The 23,494-nt window shown below is 50.6% G+C and overlaps 2 protein-coding genes across 2 annotated transcripts in view; both read right to left on the bottom strand.

The window, feature by feature from the left end:
* Window positions 1-23,494, bottom strand: part of PPP5D1 (PPP5 tetratricopeptide repeat domain containing 1) — a 109,512-nt gene that overhangs the window by 10,973 nt on the left and 75,045 nt on the right. The gene's annotated exons all lie outside the window — the stretch shown is intronic.
* On the bottom strand, window positions 455-4,513 carry PNMA8B (PNMA family member 8B). Its single transcript, XM_012496829.2, has one exon. It carries the CDS (start codon window positions 4,071-4,073, stop codon window positions 2,166-2,168), a length of 1,908 nt encoding a protein of 635 aa, XP_012352283.1. The 5' UTR covers window positions 4,074-4,513; the 3' UTR covers window positions 455-2,165.

The raw sequence follows: 23,494 nt of genomic DNA, 5'->3' as shown, positions 1-23,494 counted from the left end.
TAGTGGGGGGACACAGGATGGAGGGAGGCAGAAAACTCAGGTAGGATGGAAGGCTGAGTCTGAGGTCCAGGCACAGGCGAGGGGTGGAGGCTGGGGGTAGGGTGCCTGCAGCTGTGGCCTGGCAGAGTGTATCTGGGTGGAAGCTAGGGTGGGGATTGGCTGGGCAGGGTCTCCATGGGTGTCCAGGGGCTTTGGAGCTGAGGCTGAAGACTGAAGCTGGAAGTGGGGAGGCATCAAGGGTGGGAGTGGAAGCTGGCTCAGATCTGCAAGGGGTGAGATGATGCTGGGGGGTAGGGCTAGCCAGGCAGGGATCCCGAAGCAGCAAAGGACAGTGTATGTAAACCAGTGACAGGACAGTTCCCAGGTATTCTGGGCAAACCATAGTCAAGACCGTGGACATCTGTGGCCCACGCTCCCACACCCCCCTGCCCCATTGCCCAGAGCACAGAGAGAGCACAGTGCTGAATTTCACTTTACTGGAGGATCCAGGTGACACAGTGCACAGGGAGAGAAGCCTAGGACTGCTATGGGAGAAGCACACCTGGGGCCCTCCCCACCCACAGGCAACACCGCAGGCTACTGTGCCCAGTTCAAGGTGCACCCGGCCTGGTCCTCAGTGGGTGGGTCACTGTCCAGGGACAGCCTCCAAGCAGAGAGGAGCACGCACGCCCTGCAGCAGGTCTCGTTCAGCTTCTGCATCTGGGTGTCCCCGACATGGGACTGGGACAGTCTGGTTGAGCTGTGAGGTCACATCCAAGCCCCCCTATTCCTTCCCAGGGACAAGTGGGGCAGGGCCCCCTGGCACGATGGACTCCTCACTGCCAGGGAATGGAAATTGGGATGAGGAAGCACACACATTGCCCCAGGGACAAGAAGGCATGAACGAAGGTGGGGTCCTGTGGAGATTGATATTTAGGGAAAAATCAAGCTCAGCAGGGGTTGCAGGAGCTGAAGCATACGGCACGGCACAGCACAGACTCACACACAACTCAAGCGTGCTTGGGACAGCAGGTGGTGAAGCCTCACAGCACAGGCCCGCCTACTCTGGAACGTCCAGGGCAGGGCTGGGGTTTCCTCCCCAGGTCATTTCATCTCCTGTAAGGAGGGACACGCGGCCAGCTTCTGCACCGCCCAGGCGAGCCTCTGTCCCTCACAGTGCCCTTCAGGGGCCCCTCTGGCCTTTAATTCACTCAGGGGGTGAACCCAGGGACTTTCAAGGCTTCTAGTAAGGGCTGCAAGGCCAGCGCTGAGCGGTGGGTCAGCTCCACTGGAGAGGGGGGACCCAGAGGAGCCACAACCTACGGGAGGGACCAGGGCCCACTCAACCCAGAAGAACCAAAACTGGATTTTACGTGAATTACCCCAAATTGAACACCTTTGCAAATAATTAGAATGTTGGGAAGCACTGCAGTCTGAGTGACAAATTCAACTTGTGGTCAGGGGCAGGTGGCCTTGGCCTGGGGCTGGTTCCTTTGTATCGGGGCGCCCCAGTGGGCAGGGCTGGCATGTGTCTTCCCTCTGCTCCCCCTCTCCCCCTCCTCCTCCTCTTGCCCTTCTCCCACCGTTCCTCTCCCCTTTCCTCCTCCTCCCCTTCAGAACCGCCTTCTATCTCTCAGACTTTCCTTTCTGGAATCATCTCTTCCCCTGGTTGGGAGCTGGGGTGTCCCCTGGCTGAGAGTTGCGCCCTGACACGCGCTGCGCGGCTGGTGACTGAGCCTCCACCACAGACCCAGGGCCCAGTCAGACTGGGGTAGGGGCGACAGCCGCCGACAGCACCTGCCAGGCGCAGGCCCCGAGAGCGCCACGAAGAGCCCTGCTCGCCTCTGCAGGTGCCCGGCGTCCACACACACCCCCTCCGGGGGCGACCCGGCCCCCAATCCTGGTCCACTCGGCGCGTCCCCATCTCGGTCCTGAGCGGCTGCCTCGGGCGCCCACTTCTCTTTCCTCCTCCCATCCGGGCTTCCTCCGTCGGGATCGCTGGCGCCCCCGGCCTGCGAGGGCCAGAGAGGGGAACGTGACGCTGGCAAAACGCGGCCCGGGCGCGCTGTGAAGCGAGGAGATTGCGTCTGCGGAGGACAGAAAGAGGGGAGGGGAGGGCGGGGGCCACACGCGGGGGGGCGCCCTGCGGGGCCTGCTCGCAGCCTGGGCGGCTTCCTGGGGGGCCACTAGCGGCATTTAGGGGGCAGCCTCCGGCCCCGACGGGCCTTCTTCCCGCGCGCGGCCTTGGATCCAGTGGGCGCCTGGCCCTTGGCCTCGCCTGCCCTGGCATGGGCCCCCGCGCCCGCGCTCCCCTTCTTCTTCCTGCTTCCCGCGGCGTCGTCCTGGGCCGAGGCCCGGCTCCCAGCTTTCTTCTCGGGAGTGACGCCCCGGCCTCGGCCTCGGCCGCCCGCACGGGTTTTGCGGGCCCCGGACGCGGTGGGGGGCGCGCCGGCTGGAGTCAGGCCCCGGGGGGCCGTGCGTGCCCTCTTGGCCCGGGGCTTCCTGGATGCCCTGTCCTCCGGCTCCGAAGCCTCGCTCTCCGTGTCCTCCGACTCCTCCTCGGACTGTTCGTCCGAAGCCTCCTCCGACCCCTCGTTGGACCCCATGTTCTCCCGGGCGGCCAGGAGCGCCAATACCTCCCCCAGTTTGCCTTTGGGGTATTTGTACTTCCCGCTTTCCCAGGCGTTTTCTTTTTCCTCCTTCATCACCTCCGCCATGTCCTGGGCAGCCAGGAGCGCCACCAGCTCCAGAAGGCCCCCTTCGTCCTCACCGTGCTCGCTCCAGCCCCGGAAGAGGCCACGCCCAGCCTTCTTCGCCTGGGGAGGGAGATCTGGCTGCGCCAAGGTGGAAATGCACTCCCGGAGGTCCCCGTCGTCCCCGGCCTTGCGCAGGACCACGGCGTCCACCTCGCGGCCCGCCTCCTCCACCTTCACGCGGGTCCCGTTAGTGTCCTTGGACATGACGGACAAGACCTGTCGGAGGGCGTCTCGCTTGTCTTTCTCGTCGCTCCAGCCCAGCGACTCGATAACAGAAGCGATTTTCAACATCTCCTCCCGGGCCCAGGGGTCCGACGGGTCGGTATAGGCCACAATGGCCACGAACTCAGGATTATCCAACCCCTCTGTTTCTTGGTCCCCACTTTCCTGCGAGTCGCTCTCCGAAGCGTCGCTGTCCACCGGCTCCTCGTCCGGGGTGTCTCTCACAGCCAGCAGGGCCACTAAGTCGGGGATGCCGTTTTTGTCTTCTTTGGTGTTCAAGCGGATGGATTCGGCCCCAGCTGGCTCCTTCTCTGCCTCTTCTTTCTTCGCTTTGTCGGTGACAGTGACCAGAGCCAAGAACTCGCGGGGACCGTCTTCTTCCCCCTCGGAGTTGCAGGGCGCCCACTGCCTAACCAGCTCCCTGGCAGCCGCCTGGAGCGTGGCGTACAGCGCGCTCTGGTCCTCTTCTCCGCTCAGGTCGCCCTGGTCGATCTCCTCGATCACGATGCCCAGGCTGTCGTCCGAAGAGTCCTCGGCCTCACTCCTCGCGGGAGCAGACGGCCGCCCTCCTCGGCTTCTCTTCTTGCCCTTCTGGGTCAACCTGTTGCGTCTGGTTCTGTTTCTGCGACCCCGACGGCCCCCCCTTGTGTTCCTGGCTGCCCCAAGAAGCGAGCCAGCCTGCCCTGTCACCTCCCCAGAATCCTGGGCCTGGGTCTCCGAAGTGGGAGGGGTGGGCGCCTCCCCGGGGGTCCCAGCCTCCGCGGCCTGCGTGGGCCCGTCATCCAGCAGCAGGCGTCTCATTTGCCTCAGGACCCTCGTGTCCTGCGCACGGTCCTTCCACAGAACCCTCCAGACCCCATCCTTGCCTGGGATCTCCCTGGGAATGGCAGCGTGATTGACGTCCTCCACAAACTCCACCAGGGCGGCCTGGGCCTTCTCGTTCATCAAGCCCTTCATGTGTCGCAACCTGAACGTGCCCAGGGGCAGGAGGGTCGGCTGCAGGACGGCTTCGACGTCCGCCTGCTCCAGGCCCTCCGGGATGCCGGTGACCAGCAGGGCCCTGTACGCGTCCACGTCCAGGCTCCGGCACCAGTCCTGCAAAATGCTCATGGCCATGGTGCCGCCCCCTTGGCGCTGATCTTGGGGCAGCAGGGAGCCCGAGATAGGGGTGGGCTGCAGCGCACGGTGTCAGTGCAACCCTGGAAAGCCACCTGCAGGCTTAGAGTCCCGGTTCCGGTGAATGTGGCAAGGCTGGAGTGGGGCTCCGGGATCGGGGGCTCTAGCTGCCTGCTGGCCGGCTGGACGCAGTGACCTTCCCCCGGGACCCCTCTCCAGAGCTGTCTGAGGATCCGCAGGGGGCTTACGTGTCTGCTTTCCAGGGCAGCTCCCTCCCTCTCTCCCTGACACAGGCCTGAGTGACTCGGCACCGCGGCCAGGTGCAGGGGGGCGGCGCCGAGTGCACCTGGAGGGGCGTGGGAGGTAGCAGCCGCAGCTTGCCTGGCGCTCGCGCAGCGTCTGAGCGCGCACCCTGGGCCTGAATCTCAGCAGTTCCGCTGCGACGCGGCTGCTCGGGCGTGCGCCTGCGCAGACGGAGCCGCACACCCTCCCCTGCCCCCCGCCCAACCGTCTCCATGGCAACGGTGCAGCCTTGAGCTGGGGTCTGCGTCGCTGTGGCCTGAGACGCTTTTCTTAAAGGTCTCGATGAGAAGGACTTGGGGCCTGGAAGCACCACTTTCATTAACCAGCAAAAAACAATGCCGAAACCACAGAGAGCCAGAAATCACTTAAAGAGACCCGACCTCATTCAGGGGATAGAGGCCTCCTTCCAGACGGTACAGGCATCACTGGGGGTTACAATTCCCCCTTCCAGTGGCCAGGTGGAATTCAGGAATATATAGGCCTAAATCAAAGGGCACTGGCCTTGCAGCGTAGGACCAGGACTTACTCGGGATACTGGCCTCGTTCACAGTAAACAGGTCTCAGTATCAAATAGGGGGGCCCAAGCCCCACCTGTGAACAAGACACCATTCAGGGTATATGGGCCTCACTTGCAGGGTACAGGCCCCACTCAATGGGACCGGCCCTCACTCCCATACACGTTCCTGTATTCTGAACTATGCATGCACAATAAATCCTTGGTTTTGCACACACTTTGAGCATATGTATGATTGTGAGACCAGGCATGAATTTTGCAAGAAAGCATTTGCCTTGACTGGGACAGCAGACTGGGGCGTGTGAACATCAGTCATAGCTACTGTAAACATGCATTTGCCTCTCTGTCCCTTGTTGGCCATGAGGCTGTCCCCTACTCTATATGAATCTGGCTCTGTAGCCCAGGTGGTAGGTTTATATCTCAATCATCATCCCTACCTCAAAGGGTTTTGTTTTGTTGTTGTTGTTTGTTTTGGAGATGGAGCCTTGCTCTATCACCCAGGCTGGAGTGCAATGGCACAATCTTGGTTCACTGTGACTTCCACCTCCCATGTTGAAGCGATTCTCCTGCCTCAGCCTCCTGAGTAGCAAGGGTGACAGGCCTCCCAAGTAGCTGGGATTACAGGCATACACCATCATGTCTGGCAAGTTTTTGTATTTTTTGTAGAGAGAGGTTTTCACCATCTTACCCAGGCTGGTCTCGAACTCCTAACCTCAAGTGATCTGCCCACCTCAGCCTCTGAAAGTGCTGGGATTACAGGATTATATGGTGAGCCATCATGACTGGCCTCAAACGGTTCTCATGAGGATTAAAGGGAATAATCCAGGAAAGCATTTAGAAGAGCGGCTAGCCCACAGCTGGTGCTCCATGAAAGATGGCTAAGAGAAGTATTTATTGAGAACTTACCATCATAAAAGCATCTGTTTTGTTGGTTTGTTTTTGAGATGGAGTCTTGCTCTGTCACCCAGGCTGGAGTGCAATGGAGCAATCTCGGCTCACTGCAACCTCCACCACCTGGGTTAAAGCCATTCTCCTGCCTCAGCCTCCCGAGTAGCTGGGACTACAGGCAGGCGCCACCATGCCCGGCTAGTTTTTTGTTTGTTTGTTTTTTTGAGACAGAGTCTCGCACTGTCACCCAGGCTGGAGTGCAGTGGCATGATCTTGGTTCACTGCAACCTCCGCCTCCCGGCTTCAAGCCATTCTCCAGCCTCAGCCTCCCAAGTAGCTGGGATTACAGATGCCCGCCACCACGTCCAGCTAATTTTTTGTATTTTTAGTAGAGACGGGGTTTCACTATGTTGGGCAAGCTGATCTCAAACTCCCGACCTCGTGATCCACCCGCCTCGGCCTCCCAAAGTGCTGGGATTACAGGTGTGAGCTACCGCACCCGGCCTAGTTTTATATTTTTAGTAGATGGGTTTTCACCATGTTGGCCAGGCTGCTCTGGAACTCCTGACCTCGGGTGATCTGCCGGCGTCAGCCTCCCAAAGTGCTGGGATTACAGGCATGAGCCACCGTGCTCAGCCCAAAGCATCTGTTAATAAACAAATAAATAGGAAACCAAGCACCTCGAGTTTTTTGTTTTTGCCACTAGGCCCAACCCCCTACTTTTGTGTTTGGATTTTTTTATGTTTAAGGAGAGTTTAATTGCAAGGTTACCATGGCAACTGGGCAAACCACTTACTCACTCCTATTTTCCCCCACTTTTTCCTCGTCTGATATTCCTGATCCACAGATGGATGTGATATGACTCTTTTCTCCAGAGCAGCGTTGTCCAGAAGGAATAGAATGCCAGCCCCAAATTCGAATCGCATGTGTAATGTTAAAATTTCTAGTTGCAGCCAGCCAACACTGACCTCAGATGATCCACCCACCTCAGCCTCCCAAAGTGCTGGGATTACAAAGTGTCATTTTTGACATTCGAATCTCCAATCTAGGCTGGGCATGGTAGCGCACGCCTGTAATCCCAGCTACTTGGAGGCTGAGGCAGGAGAACTGCATGAACCCGGGAGGCAGAGGTTGCATCAAGCCGAGATTGCGCCACTGCACTCCAGAGCAAGACACTGTCTCAAAAAAAAGAAAAAAAAAAAAACCGAGCTGATTTTTCTGCATCTATTGATTTAAAAAAAGAAGAAGAAATATGGTGGCTCACCATGTAATCCTGTAATCCCAGAACTTTCAGAGACTGAAGCGGGTGGATTACTTGAGGTTAGAAGTTCGAGACCAGCCTGGGCAACATGGTGAAAACCTATCTCTACAAAAAATGCAAAATTTTCTAGGGGGCCACTTTCAATAAATAAAAAAGAAGCAAGAAAAGTGAATTTTAAGAATAGATTTTGGCAGGCGCAGCAGCTCACGCCTGTAATCCCAGCACTTTGGGAGGCCGAGGCTGGTGGATCACTTGAGCCCAGGAGTTTGAGACCAGCCTGGCCAACATGGCAAAACCTCGCCTCTACAAAAAATACAAAACTTAGCCAGGCTTAGTGACACACATCTGTAGTCCCCGACACTCAGGAAGCTGAGGTAAGAGGATTGCTTCAGCCCAGGAGATCAAGGCTGAAGTGAGAAATGATCATGCTACACTGCACTCCAGCTTGGGCAAGAGGGTGACCCTGTCTCAAAAAAAAAAAAAAAAAAAAAAAAAAGGAAAAAGAAAAAAAGAAAATAAAGAATATATATTATTTATCCTGAAACATACAAAGTGTTGTCATTTGCACATGTTGTCAATGTAAAACAATTATTAATGGGCTACCAGACACTCTCTTTTCATAATGTGTCCCTTTGGAGTAGCCGTATTTCAAGGGCTCGGCAGCCACACAGGGCCACTGGGAATTTGTTTGCAAGAATTAATTAGGGAGAGGGAGAGTGTGTCTGTGTGTGACTACACTCAGCACAACTGTTATTTATAACTGCAAGGTTGGAAAATACAACAAAAAGAGAAACAGGAAGCTTGCACTTTTCGTGCGGGTGTGTCTCTGTGTGTGTGTATTTTAGAGTCAGTCTTGCTCTGTCTCCCAGGCTAGAGTGCAGTGGCATGACGACGGCTCACTGCAGTCTTGAACTCCTGGCTCAAGCACCTCTCCCACCTCAGCCTCCAGAGTAGCTGGAACTACAGCACACCACCATGCCTGGCTAATTTTATTTTTTGTAGAGATCGGGTCTTGCTATGTTGCCCAGGTTGGTCTCAAACTCTTGGGTTCAAGTGGTCCTCCTTCCTTGGCCTCCCAAAGGGCAGGGATTGCAGGCGTGAGCCATCATGCACGACGAAGCTGACACTTTTCTAAGTTGTTGTGGATAACCACGGATGAAATTCTTGTAAAAATGAAGACTCATATACCATATAACCCACCCATTTAAAGTGCACAACTCAATGGCTGTTAGTTCATTCAGAGTTGCGTGACCAACACCACGATTGATTTTAAAACATTTTCATCATCTCAAAAAGAAATCCCACACTGCTTAGCCATCACCCTCCAACCCTCTAATTTCCCCCCAGCCCCTGGCAACCACTCATCTGCTTTCTGTCTTTGTGGACTTCCCCGTTCTGGACATTTTGCATCAATGGAGTCATACAATACGTTGTTCCTTTGTGTCTGGCTTCTTTTACTCAGCATCATTTGTTCAGTGTTGTGTGGCAAGTGTCATCCAATGCTCTGTTCCATTTATTTAGAGTCAGAGTCTCGCTCTGTCACCCAGGCTGGAGTGCAGTGGCGCAATCTCAGCTCACTGCAACCTCCGCCTCCCGAGTTCAAGGAGTTCTCCGAGTTCTCCTGCCTCAGCCTCTGGAGTAGCTGGGATTACAGGCACCCACCGCCATGCTCAGTTAATTTTGTATTTTTAGTAGAGACAGGGTTTCACCATGTTGGCCAGGCTGGTCTCAAACTCCTGACCTCAGGTGATCTGCCCATCTCGGTCTCCTAAAGTGCTGGGATTTCAGGTGTGAGCCACCGCACCCAGCCTCCATTCTTTTTATGGCTGAGCAATGTTCCATGGAATGGATAAATCAATTTTTCTTTATCCATTCATCAGTTGATGGACATTTGGGTCGTTTGCACTTTTTGGCTATCATGAATATGCTATGAACACAGGAACGTGATGAATATGCTGTGTGCAAATTTCTGTGTAGACATATGTTTTCATTTCTCTTGGGTAGACACTTTCAGGAGAGGAATCCCGGGGCATATGGTAACTCTGTGTTGAGTCATTTGAGGGGCTGAAGGGATGCTTTTAGCAATGGTCAACGCAGAGCAAGAGTCTTTCCTACTTCCCACAAAGGCACTGTAAGTGCTAAAATGGAGTTAGGTTCTGGACCCAGATCATTGTAGACTGATTTTTCAACAGTGTCACAGGCTGGGTGGCTTAGATAACAGAAATCTATTTTCTCCCAGTTCCAGAGTCTGGAAGTCCAAGATCAAAGTGCCATCCAGGTTAGTTTTTTACACTTGCCCAATAACCAAGCAAGTCACTTTTTTTCTCCTCACGGCTCTGTGGCCCCAGTTTATCGTGAGGTTGTGAGCATTTAAGAGGTGTGTGTGTGTGTGTGTGTGTGTGTGTGTGTGTGTGTGTGTTGGAACAGTGCCTGGCCCTGAGTGTTACTGGGACGAAGATTTCATTCTCACTGTGGGACAGGATGGGGTGGCACGCTGGAATGCAGAGGGGACTCCCCAGGAGAGCATCTGGTTTATAAGAGGACCCAAAGGTACAGAGGCTGAATTATGTCTCTTTAAAATTCATATGTTGGAGCCTGGGTGTGGTGGCTCACGTGTGTAATCCCATCATTCTGGGAGGCTGAGGCAGGTGGATTGTTTGAGGTCAGGAGTTCGAGACCAGCCTGGTCAACATGGTGAAACCCCGTCTCTACTAAAAATACAAAAATTAGCCAGTTGTGATGGTGAGTGGCTGGAATCCCAGCTACTCAAGAGGCTGAGGCAGGAGAATCGCTTGAACCCGGAAGGCAGAGGTTGCAGTGAGCTGAGATTGTGCCACTGAACTCCAGCCTGGGTGACAGAGCATGACTCTGTCTCTAAATAAAATAAAATAAAATAAATAAAATGTAAAATAAAAAAATAAAATTCATATGTTGGGCTGTGTGTGGTGGCTCACACCTGTAATCCCAGCACTTTGGGAGGCTAAGACAGGCAGATCACTTGAGGCCAGGAGTTCAAGACCAGCCTGCTCAACATGGTGAAACCCCATCTCTACCAAAAATACCAAAATTAGCTGGTCATGGCCAGGCGTGGTGGCTCACGCCTGTAATCCCAGCACTTTGGGAGGCTGAAGCAGGCGGATCACGAGGTCAGGAGATCGAGACCATCCGGGCTAACACGGTGAAATCCCGTCTCTACTAAAAATACAAAAAATTAGCCGGGTGTGGTGGCGGGCACCTGTAGTCCCAGCTACTTGGGAGGCTAAGGCAGGAGAATGGCGTGAACCTGAGAGGTGGAGCTTGCAGTGAGCCGAGATTGCACCACTGCACTCCAGCCTGGGTGACAGAGCGAGACTCCGTCTCAAAAAAAAAAAAAAAAAAAAAAAAAAAATTAGCTGATCATGTTGGCGGGTGCCTGTAATCCCAGCTACTCAGGAGGCCAAGGTAGGAGGATTGCTTGAGCCTGCCAGGTCGAGGCTGCAGTGAGCCATGACTGAGCCACTGCACTCCAGCCTGGATGACAGAGTTAAGACCCTGTCTCAAAAAAAAAAAAAAAAAAGGATAGACTATGAACCCCAAGCCCTGTGCACAGAAGATCTTACAGGGACCAGCCAGGCAGGGACATCAGGAGCCCCAACATGTCCTGCCCAGTCCCGCCCTGGGCATTTCCCCTGGAATCTTGATCTCTTCTTAGGCAGAGATGAGCCTATGACTCACCAAGCCACTGCCTCTAAGGTTCCAATGGAAACAGCTGGAAGAAAGGGTGTAAAATGTTCAAGGCCGGGTGTGGTGGCTCACGCCTGTAATCCCAGCACTTTGGGAGACCGAGGTGGGTGGATCACATGAGGTCAGGAGTTCAAGACCAGCCTGGACAACACGGTGAAACCCTGTCTCTACTAAAAATACAAAAATTAGCTGGGCCTGATGGCATGCACTTGGAGTCCCAGCAACTCGGGAGACTGAGGTGGGAGGATCGCTTGAACCCAGGAGGCGGAGGTTGCAATGAGCCGAGATCACGCCACTGCACTCCCGCCTGGGTGACAGAGTGAGAGACTCTGTCTCAAAAAAAAAAAAAAAAAAAGTTGTTCGAAATTCTTCTCCCCCTCATTTTGTGTTTGAGAAAAATACAAGTGAATCTGCTTAACTGGAATTGGCACTATTGGAGCAAGGGTTCTCTCTCTCTTTTTTTTTTTTTTTTTTTTGAGATGGAGTCTCGCTCTGTCGCCCAGGCTGGAGTGCAGTGGTGCAATCTCGGCTCACTGCAAGCTCTGCCTCCTGGGTGCACGCCATTCTCCTGCCTCAGCCTCCCAAGTAGCTGGGATTACAGGCGCCTGCCAACCACTCCCAGCTAATTTTTTGTATTTTTTTTTTTAGTAGAGATGGGGTTTCACTGTGTTAGCCAGGATGGTCTCCATCTCCTGACCTCGTGATCTGCCCGCCTCAGCCTCCCAAAGTGCTGGGATTACAGGCGTGAGCCACCGCGCCCGGCCAGAGCAAGGGTTCTCAAAGTGCGGTCTGGGGACCTCTAAGGGTTGCAAGGGCATTCCAGGGCATCCATGAAATAAAAACCATTTTCATACTACTAAACCATTATTTGTCTTTTCACTCTTACTCTCTTACCAGTGTTCAGTGGAATTTTCCAGAGGCTACATGCCGTGCCATATTGCAGCTGACTGAACCAGGAAGCAGGTCAAGGATTGTTGAGCCAGATATGAAAGTGAGTTGAAAAACACCAAAATGCTACAGTTCTCACTAACTTTGTTTTGTTTTGGGAAATATATCTATTTTTAGGGCCAGGTAAGGTGGCTCACACCTCTAATGCCAGTACTTTGGGAGGCCAAGGCAGGAGGATTGCCTGAGCCCAGGAGTTCGAGACCAGCCTGGACAACATAAGGAGACCCCATCTCTACAAAAAATACAAAAAATTAGTCAGTTGTGGTGGCCCATGCCTGTAATACCAGCTACTGGGGAGGCTGAGGTAGGGGGATTGCTTGAACCTGGGAGGTTCGAGGCTGCGTCGAACCATAATTGTGCCACTGCACTCCAGCCTGGGAGACAGAGTGAGACCCTGTCTCAAAAAAAAAATCCTATTTAAATAATATATGTTATCTACATGAGTGTGTAACATGTTTGTCACTAGGCAGGACATTTTCGGGATCCAGATGTCCCTACTTGGCTGGTCACCGTTAGATCTCATGTGCACAGGGCCTGGGGCTCAGGGTCTGTTCTTTTTGCTCTCTCTTTTTTTTGAGACAGGGTCTTACTCTGTCACCCAGGTGGAGTGCAGTGGCTCAATCATGGCTCACTATTTTTGAAAGGGTTAATAATACCATATTCTTTTAATTTATCAGGAGAGATTCCTAATAGAGTAAATATCGACACATATAACCCACATAAACAAATGCTCTTTAGGGTCCTTGATAATTCTTAATAATTTGAGAGGTCCTGAGACCAAATGGTTGGAGAATATACATACTAGAGAATATAACACAATGTTCCCTAGGGCCCAAAATAGAAAAAAAATGTTTTTCAGCCAGGCGTGTGTGTGTGCGTGTGTGTGTGCATGTGTGCATGTGTGTGCGTGTGTGTTTCTCCAGCAAGTTACAATTGAATCACGGGAGTTAAGTGCACTGCAGACTCATCTCCCATCTCCCCTCCATTGTCTTTCTGCTCCTCTCTTTTCAGCCTCACCAGCAGTGTTGCCAGGGAAACCAGATCAGCACATCCTCAACACAAAATCAATTTATCTCCTGTGTGTCTGGAGAGTGATGGCAGGTGTGCCTTTCAACACGTTTACATCCAAGGAGCTGTCAACTCCGCCTGCCTCCACGTCTTAAAAATGCCGTTTTATCTTCATCCCCCTCTCCCATTCCTTTTCACTTTTCATTTTGTGATGGCTGTCCTTTTATTTTCATGTGCTCTTGCAAAATGTGCACTGCTGTTTGGGGGCATCTAGGCTAAATTTGCATAACTTGTTTTCTATGATCTATCTCTTTTTGTTTCTCATGGTTTTTGTGTGTGTGGTTTTTGGTTTTTTTTTTTTTTTTTTTTTTTAGCACTCAGCAGTAACGTGTCTAAGATTGATCCCAGTTCCGTATCTTGCTGGTAATTTCACCTGCTGAGTGGGGCTACACGGTTGTTAAACATTGTTGCAAGTTCTTTAACTCCACTGAGAGGCGGGATCTACATCCTCTTTCCTTGAAGCTGAATCTGGGTGAGTTTGTGACTACCTCAACTGCTAGCATACATCCACTTGCTCTGCCTTTCAAGGTTAGCTGGATGCTAGGTGACTTCCAAGATTAGTTATAAAAGGCTTTTGCCTGGTTCTTTTGGAATAATTACTGCTTGGAACTTAGCTGCCATGCTGTGAAGAAGTCCAAATCACATGGAGAACTCTGCTCCTTGTGATTTGGGCTTTGTGATTTGTACATGTGGGTGCTCAAGTCAACAGCTCCAACTAAGCCCAGTCTTCAAATAATCTCAAACCAGGCACCAGACATATGAGTGATGAAGCTTCCAGATGATTCCAGACCCTAGCCATCGGGGTCATCCCAGCTGTGGCCCCACACATTATGGGGCCAAAAGAAGCCAGCCCCTTTCATAACTACCGACCCATGGAATCTATGGGCATAATGAGATGTTGCTGCTTTATGACACTAAGGGTTGGTTTGTTACACAACAAAAGTAACCAGTGCACACCCAGATCCATCTCCTGCTCCCACATACACACAGCACAAAGACTCTACCATAAATGTTCTTGTACACGTTTTCTTACAATGTTGAATGAGAACGAGACACTGAGACTGCCCTTGGCATAGGTCCCAGGAGCAGAATTGCTTGGGTCTGCATATTCCTCTTTTTTTTGTTTGTTTGTTTTTGTCACTCAGTGACAATAACCATCATGGCTCACAACAGCCTCGACTTCCTGCACTCAGGTGATCCTCTTGCCTTAGCCTCCTGGGTAGCTGAGACTACAGGTGTGCACCATCACATCTTGCTTATTTTTAAAAATTTTTTGTAGAGATAGGGCCTCACTATGTTGTCTGGGCTGGTCTCAAGCTCCTGGGCTCAAGCAATTCTCCTTCCTAAGCCTCTCAAAGTGCTGGGTTACAGCATGGGCCACTGTGCCTGACTAGGGTCTGCATATTCCTAACTCTACCAAGTCCTTCAAGTCACTCGGTGCAATGAATGTCCCTAGTTACTCACATATGAGGATTCCTGTGCCCCCAGTGCCCACTGCCACCTCTGGAAATTGTCCAGGCTTCTAGGATTTGCCCATCTCATGGGCGTAATGTGGTAGCTCATTGTTCTCCAACTACAAATGAGTTTGCACATCTCTTTTTTAGTTTATTTGGAAATCCCCTTCTTTAAATAGCCTGTTCATAGTGTTTTGCCCATTTTCTCATTGCTGTTTGTGCTTTTACCACCACAACTGCTGACTTTTTTTTTTTTTTTTTTTTTTGAGACAGAGTCTTGCTCTGTCCGCCAGGCTGGAGTGCAGTGGTGCAATCTCGGCTCACTACAAGCTCCGCCTCCCAGGTTCACGCCATTCTCCTGCCTCAGCCTCCCCAGTAGCTGAGACCACAGGTGCACGCTGCCATGCCCAGCTAATTTTTTGTATTTTTAGTAGAGATGGAGTTCCACTGTGTTAGCCAGGATGGTCTCAATCTCCTGACCTCGTGATCCGCCCACCTCGGCCTCCCAAAGTGCTGGGATTACAGGCGTGAGCCACCGCACCCGGCCAATTGTTGACTTTTTTTAACAGAGCCCAGTGCAATTCCTAAAGGTATTTTAGCTCTCTGTTGCTCCAATAATACATTGTTAAATGTGAATAACACTTCTATATATAAAGAGGATAGTATAGCATGGTGCTCAGTAAATCTTGTATTGAACAGATGGAGGAAGAAAGGAAAGGAGGAATTACAACATCACACACACCATGTCAAAGGATCATCTTATGCCAGACATTGCCTAGAATAGCCTTTAATACATTGCTTCATTTAATCTTCACCACAGTCATGTAAAGCCAGCCCCATTATTATCTCTATTTGCCAGATGAGAAATCCGAGGCTGTGTGTGTGCACACACATGCAGGATGGAAGGTCTTTTACAACTGGGAAGTGGTGAGACATCAATTTGACCTCAGGTCTCTGTGATTCTAAACCTCTGATTCTGTTTTTTTTTTTTTTTTTTGAGATGGAGTCTTTCTCTGTCGCCAGGCTGGGGCACAGTCACGCAATCTCAGCTTACTGCAACCTCCACCTCCTGGGTTCAAGTGATTCTCCTGCCTCAGCCTCCCAAGTAGCTGGGATTACAGGCACCTGCCACCACGTCCAGCTAACTTTTGTATTTTTAGTAGAGACGGGGTTTCACCGTGTCGGCCAGGATGGTCTCGATCTCTTGACCTCATAATCTGCCCGCTTTAGCCTCCCAAAGTGCTGGGATTACAGGCGTGAACCACCGTGCCTGGCTCCAAACCTCTGATTCTAACAGTGATACTAGGCAGACTTTCAGCAGCACCATCCCTCCTCAGCACTCATTCATTTATTTGTTCATTTAATCATTTAGCAAACACAAAGAACCTACATGTGTGGTATATGACTGTGACCACATCAGACCAGGGCCTGGCTGACATCATAGGGAGATCAGATATGAACCACTAATAACTACTGTCTAATTCATAATGATGAAAAGAGTGAATAAATTACTTCACAGCCTTTCTGTGGATTTTCATGTGATGATGAAAAACAATGAGCTGGGTCCCAATGTATTTCCTGGCAAGTGGCCACATTCTATTGTTGCAGAGAAGAAAGCAAGATACAGGATGAAGTGTATCAGTGATTCCATTCACACTAGAGCAGACCATGAAATATTGAATTCAACCTTAGTCAAGCCTCATCATGAAACTCTGTCTCAAACACACACACACACACACACACAAATGAAAAACAGTAAAAACAGGCATTCAGTAAGATGTGACATGCACCAACAGGAGCCATATGAGGTGCTGTAGGAGGAGTAATGGCTCTGGGGGGCCGGGGGGGTCGTGAGAAACAAAAGTCAGGGTCCCAAGGGATAAAACCCGCTCCTGGGGCTGGGCACGGCAGCTCACGCCTGTAATCCCAGCACTTTGGGAGGCTGAAGAGGGTGGATCACTTGAGGTCATGAGTTTCAGACCAGCCTGGCAAACATGGTAAAACCCCGTTTATAGTAAAAATACAAAAATTAGCTGGGCATGGCATGGGCACCTGTAATCCCAGCTACTCAGAAGGCTGAGGCAGGAGAATCACTCGAACCCAGAAGGCGGAGATTGTAGTGAGCCAAGATCGTGCCACTGCTGTACTCCAGCCTGGACGACAAGAGGGAAGCTCCATCAAAAAAAAAAAAAAAAAAAAAAAAAAAAAAAAAGAACCCACTTCTGGGAGGAAATAGCTAGTGACCCAAGTTGACCAGGGTCTGCTTTAAGACAAGGAATGAGGAGGTCTCCAAAGACCAGAGTATCCCAGGGGACCACATAAAAATGTCTTTAGTTTTTAAAATAGTTTTCATAACTGGACCCTTGGGACACTGGCCTGAGAAGGAAGGAATTAATCAAGAGATGGCCGATGCCAGAAAAAGCTTTTCCTTGGAAAAAGACCCTGGTTTAATTTCAAGATGGCTTCACGAGTAAAGAAGCAAGACACAAAAGCGTGCATCTTTTTTTTTTTTTTTTTTTTTTTTTTTTTGAGATGGAGTTTCGCTCTTGTTGGCCCAGGCGGGAGTGCAATGGCACAATCTCGGCTCACTGCGACCTCTGCCTCCTGGGTTCAAGTAATTCTCCTGCCTCAGCCTCCCGAGTAGCTGGGATTACAAGCATGCACCTCCATGCCTGGCTAATTTTGTATTTTTAGTAGAGGCGGGGTTTGTCCATGTTGGTCAGGCTGGTCTTGAACTCCCAACCTCAGGTGATCCACCCGCCTCGGCCTCCCAAAGCACTGAGATTACAGGTGTGAGCCACCGCACTCAGCTAAAAGCGTACATCTTTTTATGATTCCATTTATATGACGTTCTAGGACAGGCAAAACTATAACCTATGGTGGAAAAAAATCAGAGCAGTGCTTGCCTCTGGAGTTCAGGGACTGGCTGGAAAGGAACATGCAGGAACTTTTTGGGATGATAGGGTGTTCTGTATTTTTTTTTTTTTTTTGAGATGGAGTCTCACTCTGTCGCCCAGGCTGGAGTGCAGTGGTGCGATCTCAGCTCACTGCAAGCTCTGCCTCCCGGGTTCACGCCATTCTCCTGCCTCAGCCTCCCGAGTAGCTGGAACTACAGGTGCCCGCCCCCACACCGGGCTAACTTTTTTTTTTTTTTTGTAGAGACGGGGTTTCACCGTGTTAACCAGGATGGTCTCGATCTCCTGACCTTGTGATCCGCCCGCCTTGGCTTCCCAAAGTGCTGGGATTACAGGCGTGAGCCACCACGCCGGCCTGTTTGTTTTTTTTTCTTTTCTGGGACAGAGTCTCACTCTGTCACCCAGGCTGGAGTGCAGTGGCGCGATCTCAGCTCACATTGCAACCTCAGCCTCCCGGGCTCAAGCAATTCTCCCACCTCAGCCTCCCCAGTAGCTGGGATGACAGGCACACCACCACGCCCAGCTAATTTTTGTATGTTTTTGTAGAGACAGGCTTCTGCCATGTTGCCCAAGCTAGTCTCAAACTTGTGGACTCAAGCAGTCCTCCCGCCTCGGCCTCCCAAAGTACTGGGATTACAGGCATGAGCCCCCGCGCCCGGCCTGAGTTCTGTATTTTGACAGGCATTTGGTTTTTCAGGGGTATTTGTTAAAACTCAGTGAAATTATACCTGAGATCTGTGCATTTTATTGTGTGTATTTTACATTCTTCTGTCAAAAGAACAAACAAATATTAAACCTTAGTTAATGATATGAAGCATTAAGAGGGCAGTGGACAGATAACCTATAATTTATTTTGAAATGCATAAGAAAAGATGGTTTGATGGATATGGGATACAGCCACACCTGTGATACAGCAGGCATGATAAAATGTCAATGGTAGAATCTAGGAGGTGGGGATAGGGGTGCTTGTTGTGAAATCTTTCAACTTTGCTCTGTTTGAAAGTTTTTGTAATAAAGTGTTGGAAGGACTCTAGTAAAATTGTTTTTTGTTTGTTTGTTTGTTTTGAGATGGAGTCTTGCTCTGTTGCCCAGGCTGGAGTGCAGTGGCATGATCTCTGCTCACTGCAAGCTCCGCCTCCCGGGTTCACGCCATTCTCCTGCCTCAGCCTCCCAAGTAGCTGGGACTACAGGCACCCACCACCACGCCCAGCTAATTTTTTGTATTTTTAGTAGAGACAGAGTTTCACCGTGTTAGCCAGGATGGTCTTGATCTCCTGACCTCGTGATCCGTCCGCCTCAGCCTCCCAAAGTGCTGGGATTACAGGCATGAGCCACCGTGCCCAGCCTGTACTAAAATTGTTTAAAAAGATGATACTGGGCCGGGTGTGGTGGCTCACGCCTGTAATCCCAGCACTTTGGGAGGCCAAGGCAGTTGGATCGTCTGAGGTCCGGAGTTCGAGACCAACTTGGCCAACATAGTGAAACCCCATCTCTACTAAAAATACGAAAATTAGCTGGGCGTGGTGGTGGGAGCCTGTAATCCCAGCAACTCGGGAGGCTGAGGCAGGAGAATTGCTTGAACCTGGGAGGCGGAGGTTGCAGTGAACTGAGATCGTGCCACTGCACTCCACCCTGGCCACGGAGCAAGACTCCATCTCAAAAAAAAAAAAAAATGATACTGGGTACCGAGAGGGTGGGGGCTGGCACCATGGAGTATTAGGGAGAGGAGACCAAGTTTAGTTACTGCAGGGACAAATGCTTATTTAGCACCTACTGTGTGCCAAACCATGTTCTAGGTACTGGGGACATAGCATGAAACAAAACACAAAAATCCCTGCCCTCAGGGAAGTGATGTCACAGGTGACATGGATAAGTGATAAAACATATATACATACACACACACACACACACACACATATATATACATTATATATATATGTATATTTTATATATATATATATTTTATATATATATATATATATAGTGGCTGGGCACAGTGACTCATGCCTGTAATCACAGCACTTTGCGAGCCCAAGGTGGGCAGATCACTTGAGCCCAGGAGTTCGAAACAGCCTAGGTGACATGGTGAAACCCCATCTCTACTAAAAAATACAAAAATTAGCTGGGCCTGGTGGCACACACCTGTAGCCCCATCTACTCAGGAGGCTGAGGTGGGAGAATAGCTTGAGCCGAGGAGGTCAAGGCTGCAGTGAGCCAAGATTGCACCACTGCACTCCAGCCCTGGGGACAGAGCGGGGCTCTGTCTCTCTCTCTCTCTCTCTCTCTCTCTCTCTATATATATATATATATATATATATATATATAATTTGAAGAAATAAAATACATAGCATGTCAAGTGTAAGTAGCAAGGTAATATTAAAACAGTGTAAGTGGGGAGTGGATGCAGGGGTGCTCAAAGAGGATCTCAGTGAGAAGGTGACACAGGAGCAGAGAGCAGAAGGAACTGAGGGGCAAGACATGGGGAGACAAGGTACAGTGTGCAATAAGTACCAAGGCCCTTAGGGGAGCTTGGCCCATTGGAGAGTCAAAAGAACAATGCAGGAATGGGAGGCATTCAGGGCCCTACTGCTCTGATAAAAACGTTGGGTTTTGCTGTGGGTGAGATGGGAGCCACGGGAGAGTTTTGAGTTTTCGAGTGGATGTTATCTATTGCAATAAAACATGCCATCCCCAAAACTTTGTGGGTTAAAGCAGTGGCAGTATATTTTTTCTCTTGATTTTGCAATCAGGACTGGGTTCAGCTGGCTGATTCTTCTGCTTTATGGACTTCCATTAGGGTAGCGATGTCCAAGATGGTTCCTTCACTTAGATGTCTGGCACCTCAGATGGGATGATTCTAATGGCTGGGGACTGTCTGGCATCTCTTTCTTCACACAGCCTGTCCACATGGCTGGCTTGGGCTTCCTCATACCATGGCAGGATCACAGGGGTCAGGCTTCTTACATGGTGTTAAAGCAAACTAAATATGGCCTGAGAAGGATTCTATACTCCTATTTTTGAGTCCTTGTGGACAAGCTATAACCTAGCTTAATAGCAGACAAGATCAAAACCCTAATTCAAACTGTGTTCAAATAAGGCAAACACCAACATGTAACCAGTCCTGCTGTTTCTGTACCTCACTGCTGATTTTTGTATGCCATTTCCCGTTTTTCGTGTGTGTGTGGTTTTTTTTTTTTTGGCAATGGAGTCTCGCGCTGTCACCAGGCTGTAGAGCAGTGGCGCGATCTCAGCTCACTGCAACAACCTCCGCCTCCTGGGTTCAAGGATTCTCCTGCCTCAGCCTCCTGAGTAGCTGGGACTACAGGCGTGCACCATCAGGCCCAGCTAATTTTTGTATTTTTAGTAGAGATGGCGTTTCACCACGTTGGCCAGGAAGGTCTCCATCTCTTGACCTCGTGATTCACCCGCCTCGGCCTTCCAAAATGCTGTGATTACAGGCGCGAGCCACTGAGCCCAGCCACTTCCCTTTTTTATCTATAAATTTGTTCTGACCAGGAGGCATCACTGGAGTCTCTCTGAATCTGCTGTGACTCTGGGGGCTGCCCGATTCACAAATCGTTCATTGTTCAATTAAACTTTAAATTTAATTCAGCTGAAGTTTTTAACAATGGTGGCTGGCTTCTAAGAGGGAGGCAGTGAATCCTGCCATGTCTCTTAAGGGCTACACCTGGAACTTGTATCACATCATTTGTGCTGAATTCTATTGGTCCAACCAAGTTGGTAAGGCTAGCCCAGATTCAAGCTGAGGAGAAACAGATCCCATCTCTTGATGGGAAAGGTAGTGGGCTCATAGGGGAGGAGAACTGATAGCAATCGTCTTGGATACCATGCCCCACAGTGTGCCCTGTGGCAACAGCTGGCAGAGAAAAGACCCGAAGAGTCTAAATCTGTGTTTCTCTGGAATGGACACAACCATCTCTGCCCCCGGGACACCACGAGAGCATCAGCCAAGGGCTCAGCTATGAGATGGGCACTTTTGTAATCCAGAGATGGCAGCAACAATGTTCATTATTTTTAACTCAAGGAGGATTAAATTCAGTTCCCAAATTCATGGTTATGGTTTCAGAAAATAGGATTTTCTTTTCTTTTATTTATTTATTTATTTTGAGGTGGAGTCTCACTCTGTCACCCAGGCTGGAGGGCAGTGGTGTGATCTTGGCTTACTGCAACCTTCGCCTCTCGGGTTCAAGCAATTCTCCTGACTCGGCCTCCTAAGTAGCTGGTATTACAGGCGTGCACCACCACGCCTGAACTTGCTCAATGCACCAGCTGTCATTTTTCCATAGCACCCCCAAATAAATACCTAACTGTTCAACTCCTCATCGGATGAGGTCTAAACAACCCAAGTATTTCTGTCCTAAGAACGTAGTAGCCGTGGCCGGGTGCAGTGGCTTGGCCTGTAATCCCAGCTCTTTGGGAGGCAAGGCAGGCAGATCACTTTAGGTCAGGAGTTTGAGACCAGCCTGGCCAACATGGTGAAACCCGGGTGTGGTGGCAGGCGCCTGTAATCCCAGCTACTCAGGAGGCTGAGGCAGGAGAATTGTTTGAACCTGGGAGGCGGAGGTTGCAGTGAGCCAAGACTGCGCCACTGCACTCTAGCCTGAGTGACAGAGCAAGACTCCATCTCAAAAATAATAATAATAATAAACTTTTTTCAATTTATGTGATGAAAATATTTGATATGAGGAGAAGACAGTTTTCAAAAACACTTTCGGTGGCACCAAAACAAAGTTTGAAGTCCTCTATCCTGGGGCCTTGTATTTTCTTTTCTTTTTTTTTTTGAGATGGAGTCTCGCCCTGTTGCCCAGGCTGGAGTGCAATGGCACAATCTCGGCTCACTGCAACCTCTGCCTCCCGGGTTCAAGCAATTCTCCTGCCCCAGCCTCCCCAGTAGCTGGGATTACAGGAGCACATGACCACGCCCAGCTAATTTTTTGTGTGTCTTTAGTAGAGATGGGGTTTCATCATGTTGGCCAGGCTGGTCTTGAACTCCTGACCTCGTGATCTGCCCGCCTCGGCCTCCCAAAGTGCTGGGATTACAGGCGTGAGCCACTGCGCCTGGCCGGGCCTTGCATTTTCTATAAATGTTCTTACTTAGTTTAAAGCGAGACAGGAGCACAGGACCCAGTCCTGGAAGGAAATGAAGTCTCAGAGGGAACTGGCCGGCAAAGCTTATAAAGACCACAGTGATTAAGCCAAGGTCAAGAAAAGAGTTGGGGAGGGCGGGGCAGGCTCCACCTTTTGAGCAGGGCAGCAGGGAACTCCCCCAGCCATCTCTGCGCCCCACAGGGATAGTCACACATGAACACCCATGTGTACAACGAGACCATCTGCCATACAAACGGCATCGTATTCTACGCGCTGAGGACTGCTGTAACAAACTATCACAGAATGGGTGGCTTCAATGACAGAAATTAACTTTTTCACAATTCTGGAGGCCAGAAGTCCAAAATCAAGGTGTTGGCTAGGTTGGTATCTGCTGAGGCCTCTCTCCTTGGCTGTGCAGATGGCTGTCTTCTCCCTGTGTCCTCACATGGTCTTCCCTCTGCATGGGGCTGTGTCCTGGTCTCCTTTTCTCATAAGGACACCAGTCAGGTTGGATTAAGGGCCCACCCATGGGACCTCATTTTACTTTTTTTTTTTTTTTTTTTTTTTTGAGCCGAAGTTTTGCTCTTGTTGCCCAGGCTGGAGTGCAATGGCATGATCTCGGCTCACTGCAACCTCCGCCTCCCAAGTTCAAGCAATTCTCCTGCCTCAGCCTCCCGAGGAGCTGGGATCACAGGCATGCGCCGCCATGCCAGGCAAATTTTGTATTTTTAGTAGAGATAGGGTTTCACCATGTTGGGCAGGCTGGTCTCGAACTCCTGACCTCAGGTATCTGCCCGCCTCGGCTTCCCAAAGTGCTGGGATTACAGCTGTGAGTCACCAATGCACCCGGCCTCATTTTACCTTAATTACCTCTTTAAAGACCCCCATCTCCAAATACAGTCACATTCAGAGGTGCTGGGGGTTAAGACTTCAACATACGAATTTGGGGATGGCGATAGCATAGTATATGGTAACTCTATGTTAAACTTCCAGACGAACTGTGGCCACAGGTAACTCTTTAACAGAAACTTGCCTATGTTTTCTTTGCACTCATTCTGCCTTCTAGAGAATTCCTAGGAACCAGGACAAAGGTAGCTGGGCACAGTGGCACATGGCTGTAGTCAAAGCTACTCAAGAGGCTGAGATGAAGAATGCCTTGAGCCCTGTAGCTTGAGTCTAGCCTGGGCTACACAGCAAGACCCCCACCTCTAAAAAAACAAAGACAAAGCTAACCTACA

The sequence above is a fragment of the Nomascus leucogenys genome, unplaced genomic scaffold (genome assembly GCF_006542625.1).
Source record: "Nomascus leucogenys isolate Asia unplaced genomic scaffold, Asia_NLE_v1 Super-Scaffold_241, whole genome shotgun sequence".
Classification (NCBI taxonomy): domain Eukaryota; kingdom Metazoa; phylum Chordata; class Mammalia; order Primates; family Hylobatidae; genus Nomascus; species Nomascus leucogenys.
Note: the sequence above shows the minus strand (reverse complement) of the source record. Positions and strands in the feature narration are given on the sequence as shown.

What these genes read in the sequence shown, in the direction of transcription:
- PNMA8B (XM_012496829.2), bottom strand. Translation starts at nt 4,073, where the DNA reads ATGGCCATGAGCATTTTGCAGGACTGGTGCCGGAGCCTGGACGTGGAC.